At 34.7% G+C, this 19,763-nt stretch overlaps 1 protein-coding gene across 3 annotated transcripts; it reads left to right on the top strand.

Moving 5' to 3' along the window:
* Positions 1-3,910: 3,910 nt before the first annotated feature.
* Positions 3,911-17,044, top strand: CLEC7A (C-type lectin domain containing 7A). 3 transcript variants are annotated; one of them, XR_013993906.1, is made up of 7 exons: positions 4,199-4,369; positions 5,922-6,017; positions 7,587-7,724; positions 8,830-8,981; positions 10,445-10,563; positions 15,153-15,305; positions 15,786-17,023. XR_013993906.1 is itself a non-coding variant. In XM_081058082.1 (6 exons), exons 1-6 carry the CDS (start codon positions 4,267-4,269, stop codon positions 15,916-15,918), a joined length of 741 nt encoding a protein of 246 aa, XP_080914208.1. In that variant the 5' UTR covers positions 4,169-4,266; the 3' UTR covers positions 15,919-17,044. The 3 variants fall into 3 exon arrangements, 2 of the variants coding, with proteins under 2 accessions (XP_080914209.1, XP_080914208.1); XM_081058082.1 differs by lacking the exon at positions 15,153-15,305 and having other exon boundaries at positions 4,169-4,369; positions 15,786-17,044; XM_081058083.1 differs by lacking the exons at positions 7,587-7,724; positions 15,153-15,305 and having other exon boundaries at positions 3,911-4,369; positions 15,786-17,038.
* The last annotated feature ends 2,719 nt before the right edge of the window (positions 17,045-19,763 follow it).

The following is a 19,763-nucleotide window of genomic DNA, read 5'->3' as shown; positions in this document are numbered from 1 at the left end:
AAAAAGCTTCTGCAGTGAAAAACACCTCAACAAAACCGAAAGGCAGCCCATTGGATGTGGGACTATATTCACAAATGATATATCCAATAAGGGGATGATATCCAAAATATATAAGAAACACATACAACTCAAAAACAAAAGAAAAATAAACAATCCAATCAAAAAATGGGCAGAGGACATAAATCTTTTTGATTAATTCATACTGACTTAGTTCAGATCACACACCACCAGGAATCTAATATTTTCATTTCCTGTACCCTTCTTATTCACCATCCAAGGGTCCCAAAAGAGATGTAAGACCTATCATCATTTCACTGGTGAGGAAACAAGAAGAGAAAAATTAAACAACACAGCTAAAGTCACTCAGTCAATCAGTGACAGAATAAGGAGCAACAGGACAACATGATACATTTATTAGATATAACATGGACTTTGAATTTAGAAGTTCTGATAATAACTTGAAGATATTTCCCCCTATGCAATTCAATTTCCTTATCTTGGGTTGTTTCCCATCCTCAAACAAACAAACAAAAAAAATGAATGAATGAATGAAATATACCAGGTGAATAACTTCCAAATATTTTGTGGGTTCAATTTTTTTTTCTAAATGAAATTATGTATGAAATTCCCACATATAAAACAGGCAAAATCAGAAATATTCTGTTTGTATCAATACTGGGGCAATATAAAGACTTTCTTGTTTGGTCTGTCGTGCTTCACATTTGGCTATATTTTTTCTTCCTGTTAGAGAAGATGCTGAGTTTAAGGGCACAAAAAAATAAATAAGTAAAACATAGTTAACATATTCAACCAAAATATGGATGGCCCATACAGTAAAAAGCAAATGCAAAAGAGAAAGAAGAGTCACTGTGGTGGAAGAAAGAGAGACAATGGCACACGTAACTTAAAACAAATATACAAACAAAAAAACAGCTCCCACTTGAAAATAACAACCACCATTCTTTATTTTCCCCTGTTCTGAGGCAACTTAAAGATTAGTTGGTTGTGATTTGGGACTAGAACTGGGAAATACCTATAGTTTATTTCTTAGTTCACAAGAAGCATAATTGTTTGTTTTCTTGTCTATTTCCCCCAGTAGATAGGACTATTGAGACACTGCAAAACACATTAGATACAGAATACCAATAGAAATAGAATGCTTGTCCTTTTGGAGTTCAAAAACCGAAACAGACAATAGAACTGGGTAATTTTATGTTATAATATATGAAGGTAGTTATACATGTATTGTACATATGTTATTACTTTTAAAGTACTTTCATTTATTTTTACACATTCATTGATATATCAACCCAGCATATATTTGATAACCTACAATGAATCAGAAGCTAGTTTAGGTACATGGGATATATCAGTGACCAAGACAAGTGATATTCTTAACTCACGGAGCTTACAAACTTGTGGATGGGAGACTAATAAACAGTTAAGATATACAAGGTCTGACAATTATGTTCACAAACTCACCCTAGAAAAAGTTCTGCATACCTCATTGCTGAATATCACCAAGGTCACCTGCAAAATACTCCCCTTGGGAAGCTATGCACCAATGCCAGCTCCTAATCCACCCTTCAAAGCAATTTTGGAACTCTTTTTATGGAATGACCATCAGAGCTGTCATTGTATTACCCCGGATGTCCTGAATATCATCAAAATGTCTTCTTTCAATATTCCTTTTACCTTCAGATAAAGAAAGAAGTCATTGGGGGCCAGATCAGGTGAGTAGGGAGGGTGTTCCGATATAGTTATTTGTTTACTGGCTAAAATCTCCCTCACAGACAGTGTCGTGTGAGCTGGTGCATTGTCGTGATGCAAGAACCACTGGCTAAAAACTCCCTCACAGACAGTGTCGTGTGAGCTGGTGCATTGTCGTGATGCAAGAACCATAAATTGTTGTAATTTTCATCTTTTTGACGCAGCCTTTTCAGCACTTCCAAATAGTAAACTTGGTTAACTGTTTGTCCAGTTGGTACAAATTCATAATGAATAATCCTTCTGATATCAAAAAGGTTAGCAACATCGTTTTGACTCTTGATTTGGACTGATGGAACTTTTTTGGTCATGGAGAATTGGCTGGCTTCCATTGAGCATTTTGACACTTTGTTTCAGGGTCATATTGACACACTCATATTTCATCACCAGTGATAACACAGCCCAACACATTGTCTTGCCTTTCCAAAAGGTCTTGGCAAACTTTGACTCTCCTTTGTTTTTGTTCATTGGTGAGCATCCTTCAGGATCATTTTGCACACATGTATCTCATGCCAAGATTTGCAGTTAAGATTGTTCTAGCTGTTTATCAATTTTTACTTGGTCTGCTATGCTTCTCACAGTCTGCTGATGATTTTGATGCACAATTCAATGAACATTTGCAATGTTTTCATCCGTTCTGCTCATTACCGGCCACCCTGGCCTCTCTTCATCAATGATGCATTCTCTCCCCTCAGAAAAACATCTAATCCATTTGTACACTGCTTTTCTTCATGGCATTAGCCTCATAAACTTAGACTAACATGTCCCTGATTTCACTTCCTTTCTTGCCAAGTTTAACAAGAAATTTAATGTTTGTTCATAGCTCTAATTCAAGTGCAGACATTCTCGTGATGGGACACAAAAACACGCAACAACAATAATGAAGGCCACTCAGCAAGACACCGCCACATGTTGGCATAAACACAGCTGTGACACACTGATAATAAGAAGGTTATGAAAATTTCTTCAAAAACCAGAGAGCCATCTCTTTGAATGCAAACAATCAGGGAGTTAGGGACATACCTCTTGCTCTCCCAGTTCCTGTGGGAGGATAAGAGGGTGTAACTTCAGTAGGAGCACCACCCAGTTTCAACAAACACCACTGCCTCCTGTCATAAGGATAGTTTTTTTCTCTTCTGGATAAGCATCAGTTAACAAATCCAGATGGCGTTGTCACATGAATTAATTCTCTCCACCCCCCTTAAGGAGATTCAGTGCCTTTTCCTGAGCACACCCAAGCCTTTAAAAAGTCTTTAGTCTTTTGTTTTGGAGAAGTTGAGATCAGTTCATGCTTGGTCCTCTTCTCTGTTGTAATAGTACTACTGAGGGACATCTGTCCTCATTGCTCCAATGTCAGATATCTCCTTCATTCTGTTCACTTTAGTCTTGTAAATGGGTCGGATACATCACTAGTTTCCAGCAAGGATAACTGTTTTCCGTATGTCCTTAATTTGGGCATTACAATAGCAATTGGAAGAGAGAGAGAAAAATCAAACATTTAACATAATATTTCAGTCCCAGAATTCTTCATAAGCAGTTACTAGCAATGTAGGTGGACAGAATGGTGAAAGAGGCAGTTTCTGAAAAAAATAAATAAATAAAAGATCATGAATTGGGCAGAAACAGTAGATTTTGGTTTGATTCCTTGCTTCAATGTTTTTATTAGCTTCTTAAAAGTGAGCAAGGGACTAAAATTTCTGTGTCTTATTTTTGTCATTTAAAAGTAGGAAAAATAATACCTACCACAGGGACTTGTTGGAAAATTAAGATTGAATGAAAAAAAAACATGTGCACAGGGTAGTACCTAGCTCATGGTAATTGTTCAAAAAGTAATTACCACTTTTTATTATTAATCCCTAACAAATCCCAGAAAAGATTTGTTTCCTCTCTGTGTTGTTACAGCAATGTACCTCTTTAGGGCATCCTTCATATACCCATCTGTAGGTTTACTCTATGAAACAATGAGCTCCTTCACAGGTATCATTTATTCTTGTATCCCCAGCTCCTGCCAATTGAAAAGATGGGCATTTGACAAATGTTTAGTGAATGACTAAATACATGAATAAATGAAGGAATGTGTAGTTATAGTGAAGTAATGGTAAACTTAAATTTTTTTACATTTACATAGGCCTAGTCAATTAATGATGTCAAATTTAGTTGTAAAAATAATGAAACAGCATAAGACGTTAATCTTTTCATATTTCTTTTATTTGGTCTGAAACAAAGCCCAACCCGTCGTGAGACCTTATAGTTTTCTTAAGAGTCTCATCAGTCTCAGAAACAGGATCTAAAGGTACAAATGGGAACTTAACACAACATCGTTTCCATTTCCTGCTTTTGGATAACTGGTTGGACTACTTAAGCTCAACTTGTTAAAGCTCAGTAAAGGCCTATGCCACGTGATTTGACTAATAGATCCTCTTTTGTTCACAAGGAGTTGTCTTGGAAGAAAGGAAAGAGCTCTCAAATGCTCTGTCAATTCAGCAACGCAATAGAACAATGGAATATCACCCTGATTTAGAAAATTTGGATGAAGATGGATATACTCAATTAGACTTCAGCTCTCGAAGTGTCCCCAGGAGACCTGTGTTCTCAGAGAAAGGTATTTTTCCTTTATGCCCTCAACATTTTCATTATCATCAACTAAAAACTTAAGTGGAGAAAACTTGAGAGGCTTGTGATTTGTAGGGATTTTATTACTACATTTTAAAAGTTTTTCAGAAGTCACTGAAGATAATTTGAATGTGCACTAAGACATTTTTCATGGCAACCATTCAGTGGCTAATTAATAGTATTTAAATTAATTATGATGATGACAGAAAATACAATGTCTCTGTTCCATAGAAATAGAAACTTCTGTAGTGAGGAGTTGGTAATAAGTATGATGAATTGCAAAGATGAAAGAATTTCGATAGGAATGGCTTGCTGCTTGTTTGATAGAAAGGTCTAAATTGTAGAATGGAAGTCCAGGAAACTTAAAGAAGTATATTAACAATATCAGGATACTGGAGATGAGAAAGAGAAGAATGAAAAGAAGAAAGATAGGTGAGGGGAGAAAACAAACTTGTGATTTTTGTGGTAAAGGCCAAAGGGAAGACAGAAATCATAGGATTTATAGTCCCACATTTGATATGCATATTGTGGTAAGAGCTTGATTTGGATTTTTTTAAAAACAAAAGGCAATTCTTTATATACCAGTGAAGAAAAATATATGCTATAGATGAAAAGAATTCATTAGCAGGACATGAGTCTTAAACAAAACGTAAAAGTGATATATGGAGAATGGTGTTAAAAGATTTCTCTCTTCATAAAATAAGCCATTTAGTCTCCTTTATGATTCTCCTATTTGACAATTTTGAAATGTTCTTACTGCTTATTCTCAGTCAAAGGCAAAACTATGCTCTTGGTGGTGATGTTAACATAAAATGAGTCCCCTGTTATCAAGAGAGAGATTATTCATAGGTTTAGACATCAGAGTTTGCTCTCTTCTGCTTTCTGGTAGTACACATTGCACAATTATTTTTCTCTCACTACTTATGCAATACTTTTCTTGGGTAACCTTTTGGGGGAGAGTGGAAAAATTGGATAATGCAAAAGGTAGGGAGGCGTGCATGTGTTTATGCATAGATGTAGACAAACCTGTAATGTGCTAGTCATCTCTAAACTAGGTGCTTTTACATGTGTTATCTCATTTAATTCCCACAATAATCCTTTGAAGTATTATTACCCCAATATTGTACAAAGAGAAATGGAAAAACAGAAGAAGTAATTTGCCCAAGATCATGCAACAAATAAGTAAAAAGGGAAGATTACCCTTAGTCATCAGTGTTATTTCCCCTGTATTTCTGTTGTATCTTCCAAGAATCAGTGGGATTTCAGGAATCCTGGTGGTGTGAGGCGTATAGCCATCAATGTGGAACTGAAATCAGGAGTGCATAGTTATCAAGTCACTCAAATTACATTTCCAGAACCCGAAGACGAATGCTAAAATTGGGGGGATATTCAGACTAATCCTGGATAACTGGATTATCTGGTTATGAGTGATTAATGGTTCACTTCAGAATTTTCCAGATTTTAATGAATTATAGAATTTAAGTACTCTACAATCCATTGTCTTATTTCTTCATTCAATTTCTGCTCTGTCTGGTCTTCAGGATATTGTGGGATATCTTATTGGCGTTCCATTGCTGTGACTTTGGGAATCCTATGCTTGATAATACTGGTAATAGCTGTGGTCCTGGGTGCCACGGGTGAGTATTGCTGAGGAAGATTAACAAGAAACATTTAATAAGCATTTATAATATAGTAGACACTCTTTTAAAAGCTTGGCATGCTGTATATTAATAATCTGTATATTAACCCTATTGAATTGGTGTTATTAATTTCCAGTTTATTTATAAGGGAAGTGAGAGACTGGGAGTTTATTTTACTTTTCCAGGATCATAAACTAGTTAGTGGTAAGACCACAATTAGGAATTCAGGACATCTGTCTGAAAAATTCACACTCTTAAGTACATTGCTCTATTACCATCCTTGAATGGCTGATTTCAAAACTGTAGAATTCCCAGGATAAATTAATGGAAGAAAACTAGTAAAGGTTAAGATGGAAGTATATTTTGGTGCTACCTTCCTAATAAAACAAATGCCCTAAAGTGACTATAAGCTATTTTTATGAATCTCATGATTTAAGGAAACTATTTTATACCTCATCTTTAATCTAAACTCCTTTGGATTATACCAGGTATTACCTGAGGCACTTACTAAATACTAAGTACATATTTTGTGATTGATGAATGACTTTCCTTATATTTTATATCTCAAGCATTCTATTGTCAATAAAGTATTATTGTGCTTTCAGGGAGTCTTTATTAGATTCCTTAATTATTCAAATGTTTATTGGGTACAGTCTATGTTATAAGTACTGGACAGGTTTTTAAGGAGCTCTCATTTTTAAAATACAGAAGAAAGGTAGAAAATTTACTATTATTCCAAATCTATCATGGCTCCAATGAACTCTATTCCATTTGTCACTTGCTTTCTCCTTAATACTTATTCTCCTTCTCTACCTGCTTCATTTTTCTCTTTTTTACTATACCTTCTATGTGGAAGTTATTTTTTCTATCTATTTAATCTATCTATCTATCTATCTATCTATCTATCTATCTATCTATCTATCTATCTATCTATCTATCTATCTATCGATCGATCTACCATCTATCTATATCTATCTGTCATGCGGGGTATCACACAGGGTCTCAGCTCCCACTCCCCACATAAGAACGTAGGATACGGTGAGGCCAAAAAGGAACCCCCACGGAGCCATAGATAGGGGAGTCATACTACCATATTTTCACTGGTGGCTGGGTTGGAGACATAGGAAGCAGCAGCCACACTGTTCGCAATCCTCACTGCGCCGCTTGCAGGCTCAGCCACCATCTTCTTGCTAACCCCCATTTTGCTGTTAGAGTAACCACAGCAGTTATATTAGTGGCCAATGGCTCACTGGTTACAGCTAATGGCCAACTAGCCACAGCTGATGGCCATCCAGTGAGAGTGGATGGCCATTTACTACCTGAGCCAGCACCTTTCCACGTGAGGCTGAGAGCCTGGAAACTGCACTCCTGGCTCTGTCCCCACACTATCCATCTATCATCTCTCTGTCTTTACCCCTCCATCAGCAGTGTATTACCTATTAATCATTAATCAAGAATGCATCTCTTTATATTACAACAAAAATATAGGTTTTGGGATTTTAATATTCAAACATAGTAAAATGATTTTTTTTTTTTTTTGGTTATTATTGTTGGTGGTATGTGAAGGTATGTGGAGATCCAATTCAGGAAGCAACTCATTGAAGAATGACAATTTTCCATCAAGGAATAAAGAGAACCACAGTCAATCCACACAATCATCTTTAGAACAGAGTGTGGCTCCTACCAAGGCTCTCAAAACCACAGGCAAGGGCAGAGTTAAATGATTAATGGAATTCTGGATTCAGAAGGGTTAATTATTGGTGTTCCAGCCTAGAGTGGGGGTGGGTGGTGGGTGAAGAGAGCACTTTTACATGATTGTGCATTCAAGGAAAGCACACATCAGTATTATCTCACTCTAATATGCCCTGTCACATATACAATAAAGTGATATCATAGATACCTCATGTACTTGGCTGGACAGTTCTAAGTTGTTGTTGTTGTTTTTTTTTTTTAAATCAGTAACTATTCTTGGCTGTGTGTTTAGGCATACAGGAGCTGTATAACTTGAATGTATTCTCTGCCTTTAAGTTACTGATATTTTAAGGTGATACAGTAAGAATAAGAAATAGCATATCAGAAAGGAAAAGAGGGAGAGCAAAAGGAAAGGACAAATGTTGATAAGGATTAAGAGGATAAATTAAACACATGAAAAAGAAATAGACCTAGTGGATGTCTTCCTGAAAACTCTGGTTAAATTTGTTTTCTTTAATCATATAATTTTATTTATTTCATTACAATTTTATATACACTTACCTTTATTTCTAACGGCATCATGATTGACTATAATGATATTTTGACTTCAGTTTTGCATCTCTGGACCTATACCTCTTCATTAAATGTATCAAATAATTAATACAAATCAGAGATACTCTGTAATGTAAATAATTACTCATACTTTTCTCATTTGGAAAATTACATTCTGAAATGGATCTTACACCTGTAAACTAACTTAACATGAAATTACTGTATACCTTAATGATTGATTTTGAGTTGATTTATTTTAAGACTCATCAAGAAAGGGAGTTCTGGGCTGAATTCAATGGAATGGAAGACAAGTCAAGAAAGAAAGGAAGGTTGACTGTCTATAACACTTTTATAGTTACTCAATTCATTTTTTAATTTTAAATGAATGGGTATATTTTAATGTGGTTTCCTTTGTAAAATCATATCTCTATAGTTTGAATTGAAAATGAAATATGTTAATGGCAATTTATTGATTATTTATTGTATCCTAAGGATGAATGGTGCTTGCACTGACAGAGTAAAGTGGTATAATATGAATCTCATCATATTTGTCTTTTATTTCCAGGAGTTCTTTCCAGCTCTTGTCCCCCTAACTGGGTTATACATGAGAACAGCTGTTACCTATTTAGCACACCATTGGATACCTGGGAGGGAAGTAAAACACAGTGCTCTCAACAAGGCTCTAATCTCCTGAAGATAGATAGCTCAAATGAATTGGTGAGTGCAGATTTCAGTTATCATTATCTGTGGTCTATATTGAGCAGAAAAATAGAGTTAGATTCCAGGTAATCATAATTTTCTCTAAGAGAAAGTCATTTTTAATATCTCCTTAATTATATTATAATAATAGCATGCATTAATAATAGCAGGCTAAAGTATATTTTATATGCTTTTCTTTTTAATTAATTAATTAAAAAATAAACACATTGCATTTTAAAACAAACCCTTTCAAACACACTGCAAATCTGCATGACTAATAATAATCAGGCCACTACTTATTTTTGTGGGTTTGGATTTCAATTTTTAAATTTGGTGGAATAAAATAGAAAATTCTCCTACTTGTCATCATAATTATTAAGAAAAATAACAGCAATGCTAATATACATTTGTAAATCATTTACTCCTTGCAGGATACTCGGAATGGTAAACAGGTTTAAAAAGTAAATTATTATTGCATTGCATATATAATTTGTAAGAAAAAATAAACACCTCAACAGCTGTTAAAAGTTAAATATTTGGTATTGCCAATAAATGTGATAGGAATTTAAGAGAAAGAGACAGAGAGAGAGAGAGAGAGAGAGAGAGAGAGAGAGAGAGAGAGAGAGAGAGAGAGATTGGTCTGTGGACATAAAGTTTTACAAAAAAAGTGGGACTTACAGTGCATTATGAATGAAGTATAGAACTCAGATGTGCTATGAGAAGACGGTAATAATCAGGAAATAACAACACTGTAAATCTAAATAATCTATAACTTCTACATTTACTTTTACTACTCTTAATTTTTTTTGTTTCTGTCTTGTCTTACCCAACAGTTGTAGTTCACATGAAAATTAATGGAAATATATGTATGGCAAAGAAAAAGAAAAGGACCCAAAGTCTATCTGGCTCTTAGACCTTCTGTAATTGCCTCTATATGGTGCTATATTTGTCAACAATTCAAATGTCATCATTACACTCCAGATTAGTTATTCATAAAACATGCAGTGAGACAAACTTATTTTTAAGTTGTCATCTAACTCTGAGAAGCATTTCTTGATAATGATCATATAAATTTATATTTTCAATTTGAGCAAAAGATAGTGACCAATCATCTTTGAAAATTGCCTAAGGAACCTGTTGTCCTTGGATTTTGTCAGGGAGGTTAAATGGAGTACAATGTTGACATTATGAAGCTATTTGTGGAAAATTAAACAAATGACTCTGAAGAAATTAAATATGCCTTTTGAGACAGTGGCATTCAAGAATTGGCACTTCTCTCTAGGCTGATGCCAGTGTGTATGCGGGTATCCTTCACCAAGGTGATTCAATCTGTTGTCTCTTTCTCAATGAAAGTCTCTCTTTGTCGTCTCTCTATCTCTATTATGTCTGTGTATCTCTATATCTCTATCTCTATCTCTATCTCTATCTCTATCTCTATCTCTGTCTCTCCTTGACATGTATTTGTGTTTGTTTCCCTACAGATATTTATAAAAAATCAAAGCTCTTTCAAAAGTGCTGATTCATTTTGGATAGGGCTCTCTCGCCAGCAGACTAAAGGACCATGGCTCTGGGAGGACGGTTCAATGTTCTCTTCTAACTTGTAAGTATCTCAGAAAAGTAAGAGCACGTCAAGCAGTTAAGAATTCGATTTGTTGACCATGTATAGAAAAGACAGAGAGAATGATGAATAGTGTTGGGGAGAAAGAAACAGTGAGCCAGGAGAAAAAGAGGATAGTGGAGGACTTCATAGTAAAAAAGAACTGAGTGTCCATCTAGCGCTATCAACACAAGTGTTCCCTCAGCTTTCTCACCAGGAGGGCATCTAGCACCTGTTTGAAATTGTCCAGTACAGTGCAGTCACAGTTGGTCAGTGTAAAACTGTGATTAAGATCACGGGCTTTGGAGTCAGGTCTCAACTTGAGTCCATGATTGGCTCATTCACGTGTGAAATTGGATAAGGTGCTTAACGTACCCGAGCCTCTTTCCTCATCTAAAAATAAAACTAAAAATAGTATCTACCTCTCAGGATTTTGAGATGAAGGAAATAAAAGCAAAACCACTTAGCATAGTGTCTTGCACATAGTAAATGTGTAATACAAGCTATTATTATTAATTTTAAAAGCAACTACATTTCACATTTTATAAAGTTCCTTTAAACATATTTCATGTTTGAATGATTACAAATTCTTCCTCATTATGTATGTACTAGTCAAACTTCTCTAAAGAAGGAGATCTATGTAGATCGCCTATCGGTTCTGTTTTTCTGAAGAACCCTAAAAATACACACACGATGAGGAAGAAATTTTGTATGGATATTTATTATGAGGAATTGGCTCTCAGGATTATGGAGACTGAGAAGTCCCACCATCTGCACTATGTAAACTGGAGACCCAGGAAAGCCTGTTCTGTAATTCAGGCTAAGTGCGAAGGAACGAGAACCAGGGGAGGAGATGGTGTAAAACCCAATAACAGGGCAAGGAAAGATGTCTCAGCTCACAAAGTAAAACAGGAAAAATGGAATGGATTCTTCCTTCCTCTGCCTTTTTGTTCTATTTTGGCACTCAACAGATTAGATGATGCCCACTCACATTGGAGAGGGCAATCTGCTCTACTGAGTTTACTGATTCCAATACTAATTTCATCCAGAAACACCCTCACAGACACTCAGAAATAATGTTTAATGTGGGTATGACCAGTCAAGTTGACAGATAGAATTAAAGAGAAAGACAAGTACCATATGATCTCACTTATATGCGGAATCTAAAGAAAAGAATAAGTGAATGAACTAATCAGAAACAGTTTTGGGGACAAAAAGGAAAAAAAACGAGAGTTGTTAGATGGGCGGGGGGTGGGGGGGTGAAGGGATTAGGAAGCAGCTGGTAAAGATGGCCTCAGCGTTTTTGAAAATTAATTTGGGGAATGTATTCAATAATGTTGTAAAGATTTTGTTGGGTATCCAATGGACATGTGTCCTATTTGGGAGACCACCTCAGGGATACTGTGGATGCCTGACCATGGCATTGTACACCAGAAGCTAAACAATAATGAATGCCAACTATAATTTTATATATATAATGTGATGGCTCGGTGCGAGGTCGGAGGGATAGTGGATGGGGTACGGGGGTTCACAGTGTGAGGGATATAAATGATGAACGTCTAAGTATTACCTTGTCTTGTACAACTGAAACTAATAAATTAAAAAAAAAAGAATTAACCATCACAAAGTGAAGAAAATCTTCCTCACTGCAATTGTCATTCATTTTTTTTCATATCTGCAGAATATGAAATTATATTCCCCTTTTAAGTTTCTATTATTGGTGTGTGTGTGTGTGTGTGTATGTGTGTGTGTGTGTGTGTGTGTGTGCCTGTTTCTTTTTTCTTTTTCCCCATCAATTTCAGTGGATGTGTTTTCTAATTTAATTAATCTTTTCAAAGAAAGAAGTTTTGGATTTGTTAATTCTCTTTCCCTTTATCTGTGTTTTTTAAATTTTTAAAATTAATTTCAGTTCTCATCTTTATTACTTCTTTTCAACCAATTTCTTTGTGTTGAATTTGCTATTCTTTCTCCAACATTTTTTTATTCTTGACTCCCGTAATTCACCCTTTCTTTTTTTCAAATATGTACATTTAAGGCTATAATTTTAATGCATTTTCATTGTCATTCAATTCAAAATACTTTCTATTTTGCATCAAGAGTTGTTCTTTGACCTATAAGTTACTTCAAAACATATTTCTTAATTTATAAATATCTACATTTATAGTTATCCTTTGGTTTTAAATTTCAGCTTAATTTCATTGTGGTCAGAGAACGTACTCAGTGTGATTGAAGTTTCTTATTTTCACCTGATTCTTCTTCCCATATGGAGAGAATTATATTAAAATCTTCCACTGTGGCTCTACTTACAATTCTGCAAATATTGTAATGGATGTGTTAAAGCCACGTTATTAGATGCATATAGACTTAGAATTATTATATCTTACAAGTATGTGGTCTACTCAGTGTACTTTTTCTTCTTTTTGAACTGATTTAATACTTTTTATTATTCCACCTTTTCTTATATTAATGTAGATTTACTCTTTTCCTAATATTTTACTAGTTACTCTAGAAATTACAACTATTCTTCACTCATCCATGTCTAATACTAATTGGCCTTTTTATGTTCTTGATGAGCAATATAAAAATATTAGAATATTTCTTTACTCTATGTACTCCCTCCTCAATTTACATGCTATTATTTGTGCATAACTTAATGCTGACATGTATTTTTCCCACATTTAATATCTCTAATTGGCAAACTGCTGGCCTTTTATAATCACTGTAGGCCTGAACTGAAGTTGAGCTCTGTCAAGGAGGATTAGCAATTGTTTCTGCCAAAGAGAGACATCACAAACCTGAGACTATTTAAACATTCCACTTGAATGTTTGTTTGGTGTCGTCCTCTCCCCCCCCCCCCCCCAATACACTGGTATTATGGATTCAGACGGATAGAAGAACTGTATGAGTACAAGTTTGTGGTTCAACTTTTCAGGGGACATAATTTTTGCCTCTTGTCTTCCACCTGGTGGCAAGATTGAGACGTGCACTTTTCATCGTTATTCTTTTCTATTCAGTAATTTAATTTTTCATTTATTCCATCCCCAAAATAGTCCTTTGTTTTCTAACTTCTGTCAGGTTTTAATTTACATTTCTATCTTTGATAAATTTATTTCACTGTATTAGATTAAATAACTAGTACATCAACAATTGATGGCATTTTGGATTCAATAAAAATATAACCTGTAGAAAACAGTAGACGTATAGATTTATGCAGTCAGTTCGTCTAGATTTTCTCAACTTTCTATAGTTTTCTTTATGTCTTATTCCTTTCTGTCTCTCCTACCTTCCACTTTGAGTTATTTTCCTTAAATTTGGAGAATACTCTTTAGTATTTCTTTTAGAGTTAAATTTTAGAGTTGAATTCTGGTTGTCTAAAGTTGTTTTATTCCAACTTTTCTAAAAAATACTTTCGTTGAGTATAAATTAAATATTTTTAATTTTTCCTCTCAGCCATTCAAAGATATTATTATAATGTGTTCTGTTCTTTTATTGCTGTTTTTGAAAAGTAAGCTGTTTGAAGGTAATAAATTTTTAAATCTGATGTCTCTTCAACTTTGGAAAAATCTCAGCCATTCTTGCTTAACATGTTGTTTTCTCCTTGTCTTCCCTTCTTCTGGGATCCCAGTTATGTGTATTATAAACCCATTCACAATATTTTATATGACTTGTTTCTTTTTCATATATTTTTATCCTTTTATCCTTCACAATTAATCCATTTATTTACTTCTCATATATCTTCCAGTTCAGTATTTTTTTCCTCATCTGTTGCTATTCTGTTGTTAAAAGTATTCATTAAAGCTTTAAATGTTGTTCAATGAATTTTTCAGTTCTTAATTTCAACTTAGTTCTTTCTAAATAGTTCTTAGTTCTTTCTAATAGTGACCCTGTCACTATTTATAATTCCTAGTAGCTTACTTCCAACATGCTCAATATTGTCTTTTAACTCCTAGAGTACACTGAGTATAGTTGTTTTAACATTTGTCTTTGATAGTTCCAATGTCTTATACTCATATGTCTGTTTCTACTACATTTTTCTCCTATTTTTCATTCATGTTGATTTTTTTATATGCCTTATTATTTGTGATGTGTGCTTAACATTATATCTTAAATGTTTGTAGAATTAATTTGAAGTTTACAGAGTAGCTTTTCATTTGCTTCTGGCAGGCACCATCTGGTGTGACTAAGACAAATTGCTGAATATGATGACATTTTTATTTTTACACCACTTAATATTTTACTGCCAATAACACAAGCACAGTAAATTCATTAACAATCTTGACAAAATACATATCCATTTTTCTATAGAACATGTCTTGAGCTTTCTTTTGCTATTTTAAACATATGATTAATGGGTTTTTTCTAAAATCACAAAAGTGGGCCCAAATTAACATTTTGATATGTTACTCTGCCTTGGTTTCCTGGGTGACAGTAACTTAATCTAGCTCTGCTCATATCTAAAAAAACTATTGGATGTGAAGGCAAATTTTTAGAGAACACTTGTCAGAATTATCCCTGAGGCCTGGATCAAAGTTGTTTCATGTCCTTAGCCTAGTGGTTTCTACAAAAGAATTCTTTCAATCCTCCAAGCTCAGAGCCAAGAAGAGATAGCTACACAAGATGAAGAATATCAGACTATAGCTTTTACACTGGGGCTTGGTGATGTCCTGTGAGCTTGAGTAATTAACACTGCTCCTTCAGGAGACTGACGAGCAAATAGAACAGAGCTATGCTTCCACTTATCCATGGTAATTATTATAATTGTCTGTCATGTTATTCTATAATAATATAATTCTGCCTTAAGGATGCATTAAAATATATAGGGTTATCTGCCTTGCATTTACAATAAAAATATATATATTTTTATTAGAAGTATATAATATACTTCTAGGTAAGAGGTTGAGCAATAAGAAGAGAACTGTCTATAGAATATTAATTGGTTTTATTTTTTTGTAAGAAGCTTTATTTAATTTTATGCAACTAGCAGTATTTCTTTAAAAAAATTTTATGCCTTAATTTCTTTTTTAAAGTTTTATGCCTTAATAATGTGAAGGCTATTCTGTTACCATTTGAGAACTAATACAATCTAAATTCAAGTTTCCTTTTCCAATAATATACACACTTTAGAAATTCTTTTCACTAATATCAATTTATTTTAGCACTGTGTAGACATTGGACAATATTCATAATGTTTTTTCTAATTACTTCACTATATTTTATTTTAACAGGTTTCAAATCAGAAGCACAGCTACCCAGGAAATCTCACCTCACAATTGTGTATGGATTCACGATTCAATAATTTATGATCAACCATGTAGTGTGTACTCATTCAGTATTTGTGAGAAGAAGCTGTTGAAATAACAATGGGAGTATTGGTGCGGAGGAGCAGAGAGAAGTATATGAGATGGCAGATATATGAGAGGGCAGAAATATGAGAGGGCAGTATATAAAGAGCAGAAAACAAAACAGAAAAGAGAAATATCTGAGGTCAAAATAAATGCTGAAAATATCAAGAAAGCTTAGGCAATTTTAATCTTCTCTGAGAAACAAGATGGAAAAACTGATTTCTGTACATAACGCTAATGGTAGGCTAGTATCATGTTCTAATTAACAGCCCAGAAATGGAGCCAGGGCAGCTGAACTTGAATTTTTATTCTACCATTGACTTGGTATTTATCTAGTATTAGCCACAACTCCTTAGTATTTCAAGGAGATTTTAATTTCTTGTTCTACCAGAGTTGCTTTTTGTCCTTAAAAATTGCCACTTGAGTACACATGGTATGTTTCCATGATTTTTTCTTCTACATCTAGGAATGCATCAGACACAGGTGGAAGCCACAACATATTTCTAAATAGCTGAAGAAATAAAAAAAAAATTCTTCATTACAATCAGAGCTATTTTACTATTTTGTTCATCAATATTGTCATGATTGTGATCAAAAGCACCATAAAACAACAGCAAACCCATCTTTTTTTTAACAATGAAGTAGCCCAGAGAACATGTCTGCTACATCTCTGAGTAAAAGGATCTTGTATAATGTGAAATTGTAGGGAAACTGCTATTATAAGAAAGTTTTCTCCTTGTTAAATACCATCAATCAGAAAAAGATCTGGTAATGAATATTTAAAAAGTAACAAATTCTATTGACAGAACTATTAATGTTTTGGAATGCAAAGTGTGTTTAAAACTGAATAATGTTTTGCAGTTTTCAGCAATTCCTCAGTAATTGATGTTAAAAAAAAGGTATTGGAACATAACTATGTTTTCTCATATGATGATTTGTCTCTTTTTGTTTTCTTTAAACTTTCCCACCAGTGCTATTTTTATTTCCAGGGGGGATTTCCATATTATTGGAGAGGCATTTACTAACTTCCTATGTTTATTAATATGTGAACAGAAATTGTGTCAAGTTCACTGGATTTTTTCTCTAACATGGTTAATTTTATATAATGCAAATTTCATTTTAATAAAAAAAGTTAAACAATCTTTGGCCTCCAAGTTATATGCTTTGTGTAATAAACACTATCATAATTTGCCCTCTCTACAAAAATGATGATGAATTTGGCATTGGAGAAAAGCTAGTGTAGTAGATAGTTTAGTGTTAAAGAATAAATTTGCGGTCTTAAATATTTAAAAATATAAGAGAAGAGGACAGATTTTTGGTGAATTTACTGTTGACTTTTAATATACAAACTTGTATTGTCACTATTTGATAAGAAATAAGGAAAGGGGAAAGATAATTCAGGTTGAGAGTTAAATTAAGATACAAGGTGGAATTTTGAAGAGATGTCATGTATTTTAATTTGGGTTTGAATTTAAATTTAGCTTTCTAATTAATTTAATTTTAATTTTGGCTTGATTGGTTCCTTCTGGGTCCCCAGGATGGATTGGATGAGTTGAAGGAAACATGATAATAAAGGAAAATAATTCTGGATGCTGAATGTCCATCTATACCTATCTATTAGGCTGGTGCAAAAGTAATTGTGGCTTTGCAATTATTTTTAACCTTTTAAACCCCAATTACTTTTGCATCAACCTAATAGAACTTATAGGCTAAGCAACAATAACCTAAGCTTTAAAAATAAAAGCATGAATACAACAAAAGTGATGGTGTGAAGGAAGATTGCTTTAGGTTGTTTAAGACATACTATATCTGACTAGTTAATAGATGTTTATACCATAGGTTACATGGAAATGTACATGGCAATGAGTAGAAAACACCCACACTTTTCTAAGAGATAGAAAAGGGGAAATAGTTGCTAGCTGAACTTATGTCTAAGGGTTAAATTCAAGATGAGTAACGAGGAAACACTTTCTTATTGAAGGGCCACCATCTTATTTTACCTGAGTTATTGGGCTGCCATCTTCTTTTGCCTGAGTGATTTTCAAAGTAGTCTCCCAGTATCCACCCTTGTCCTTCTATTGTCCATTTTCAAACAGCAGAGTGATTCCATTAAATTCAAAACCAATCATGTTAGCCCTCTACTAAAACTCTCCTCAACTTCCCATATATCTCAGAGTTTAAAAAAAAAAGATATCAAAACAAAAAGCGGAAGACATTTACAATTGTCTTATAAGACAATTACTGTCGTTCACTTTACTCCTTTGAGCTAATCTTCTTTTTCCTCTTCCCTCCTTCCATTTAGGACACTGGTTTCTCTATTGTCTCCCAACTTCAGAATCTTTCAGCTTCCTGTTCTTTTTACCTGAATGATTCTTACCCCAGAAATCTTCAGGACCTACTCTTTTACCTCTTTCAAGCCTTTAATCACTTTCCTAAAGAAGCTCACTCTACCTTATTTAAAATTAGCAACCCTCCTTCCTGTACATACTTTTTTAAAATATTTTTTTATTTTACAATTACAGTTGACATTCAATATTATATTAGTTTCAGGTGTATAAAATAGTGATTAGCCATTTATATAACTTACAAAGTGATCACCTAAATAAATCTAGTACCAATCTGACACCATACAAAATTATTACAATATTATTGACCATATTCCTTATATACTTTACGTCCCCATGACTATATCGTAACTACCAATTTGTGCTTCTTAATTCCTTCCACTTTTTCATCCATCCCTCTAACCTATTTGCCCTCTGGCAACCATCAAAATGTTCTCTGTATCTATGAGTCTGTTTCTATGGGTGTCTGTTCATTTATTTTGTTCTTTAGATTCCACATATAAGTGAAATCGCATGGCATTTGCTTTCTCTGTCTGACTTTACTCAGCACAATACCCTTTAGTATCATTCATGTTGTTTCAGATTTCATTTTTTTATGGCTTATTAGGACTCCATTGTTTGTATGTACCACTTCTTTTTTATCCATTCAGCCATTGGTGGACACACAGGTTGCCTCCTTATCTTGGCTATTATAAATAATGCAGTAATCAATGTATGGATGTACTTGTCCCTTCAAAGTGGCATTTTGGATTTCTTTGGATAAACACTCGAAATGGGATTACTGGGTCCTTTTTTGTTTCTTGTTATAACTTTTGTTTTAAAGTCTGTATTGCTACCCCAATTTTATTTGTTTGTTTCTGTTTTCATGAAGTACCTTTTTCCAGACCTTTACTTTCATTTTGTATGTGTGTGTGTGTGTGTACGTGTGTGTGTGTGTGTGTGTGTGTGTGTGTGTGTGTGGAGGATGGGAGATTTCTGAGTTCCTGAAAGCCCAGAGCTGTATCTGCCGCCTACTGCTGACCCCTGGTTGTGTCTCCCCAGTTGTAATTGCCGTGCCCTAGGCAGGCCAGAAAAGGTGGTGGCTGGGGATGAAGGACTCTTTTCTCTCCCAGCCCAGTGGTGTCACACTTTTCCCAGCCTCTTCCCTGGGTCAGAGCTGCAAACCGGGTCTTCCCAGATCCTGAGCACTGTGGCGTCTCTGTAATCTGACACTACTCCTCAGTTCTGGGGCCAGCTTGAGTCTCTGGAAGGGCGGTGTCAGATTGGGAGAGTCGGGGGAGGGGCCCAGGTATGGTGTTTATGTCCTTTGTCCAACCCTAGGGCCCAGCTGGAGGTCTCAGCTGAGGTTACTGCCTTAAATGCTGAATATGCTGCTCTCTTGGCAGGAGAGATCAGCTGGGGGATGCAGGGAAAGAGTCCACCTCCTGGCTCTTGTGGTCTCTGTTCTGTCCTGGGACCCCTTGGGTCTCTGCAGCCTCGTATGTGGGCTGTGTCTTCACTCCGCTCTCTTTCCTCT

Source organism: Rhinolophus hipposideros (assembly GCF_964194185.1).
Source record: "Rhinolophus hipposideros genome assembly, chromosome: 9".
Lineage (NCBI taxonomy): Eukaryota > Metazoa > Chordata > Mammalia > Chiroptera > Rhinolophidae > Rhinolophus > Rhinolophus hipposideros.
Note: the sequence above shows the minus strand (reverse complement) of the source record. Positions and strands in the feature narration are given on the sequence as shown.

Excerpts from the sequence above, each read along its gene's own strand:
- CLEC7A (XM_081058082.1), top strand. The coding sequence starts at position 4,267 with ATGGAATATCACCCTGATTTAGAAAATTTGGATGAAGATGGATATACT. Across the intron at positions 7,725-8,829 it reads CAAGGCTCTCAAAACCACAG|GAGTTCTTTCCAGCTCTTGT; the intron begins GCAAGGGCAGAG and ends TTTTATTTCCAG. Across the intron at positions 10,564-15,785 it reads TCAATGTTCTCTTCTAACTT|GTTTCAAATCAGAAGCACAG; the intron begins GTAAGTATCTCA and ends TTATTTTAACAG.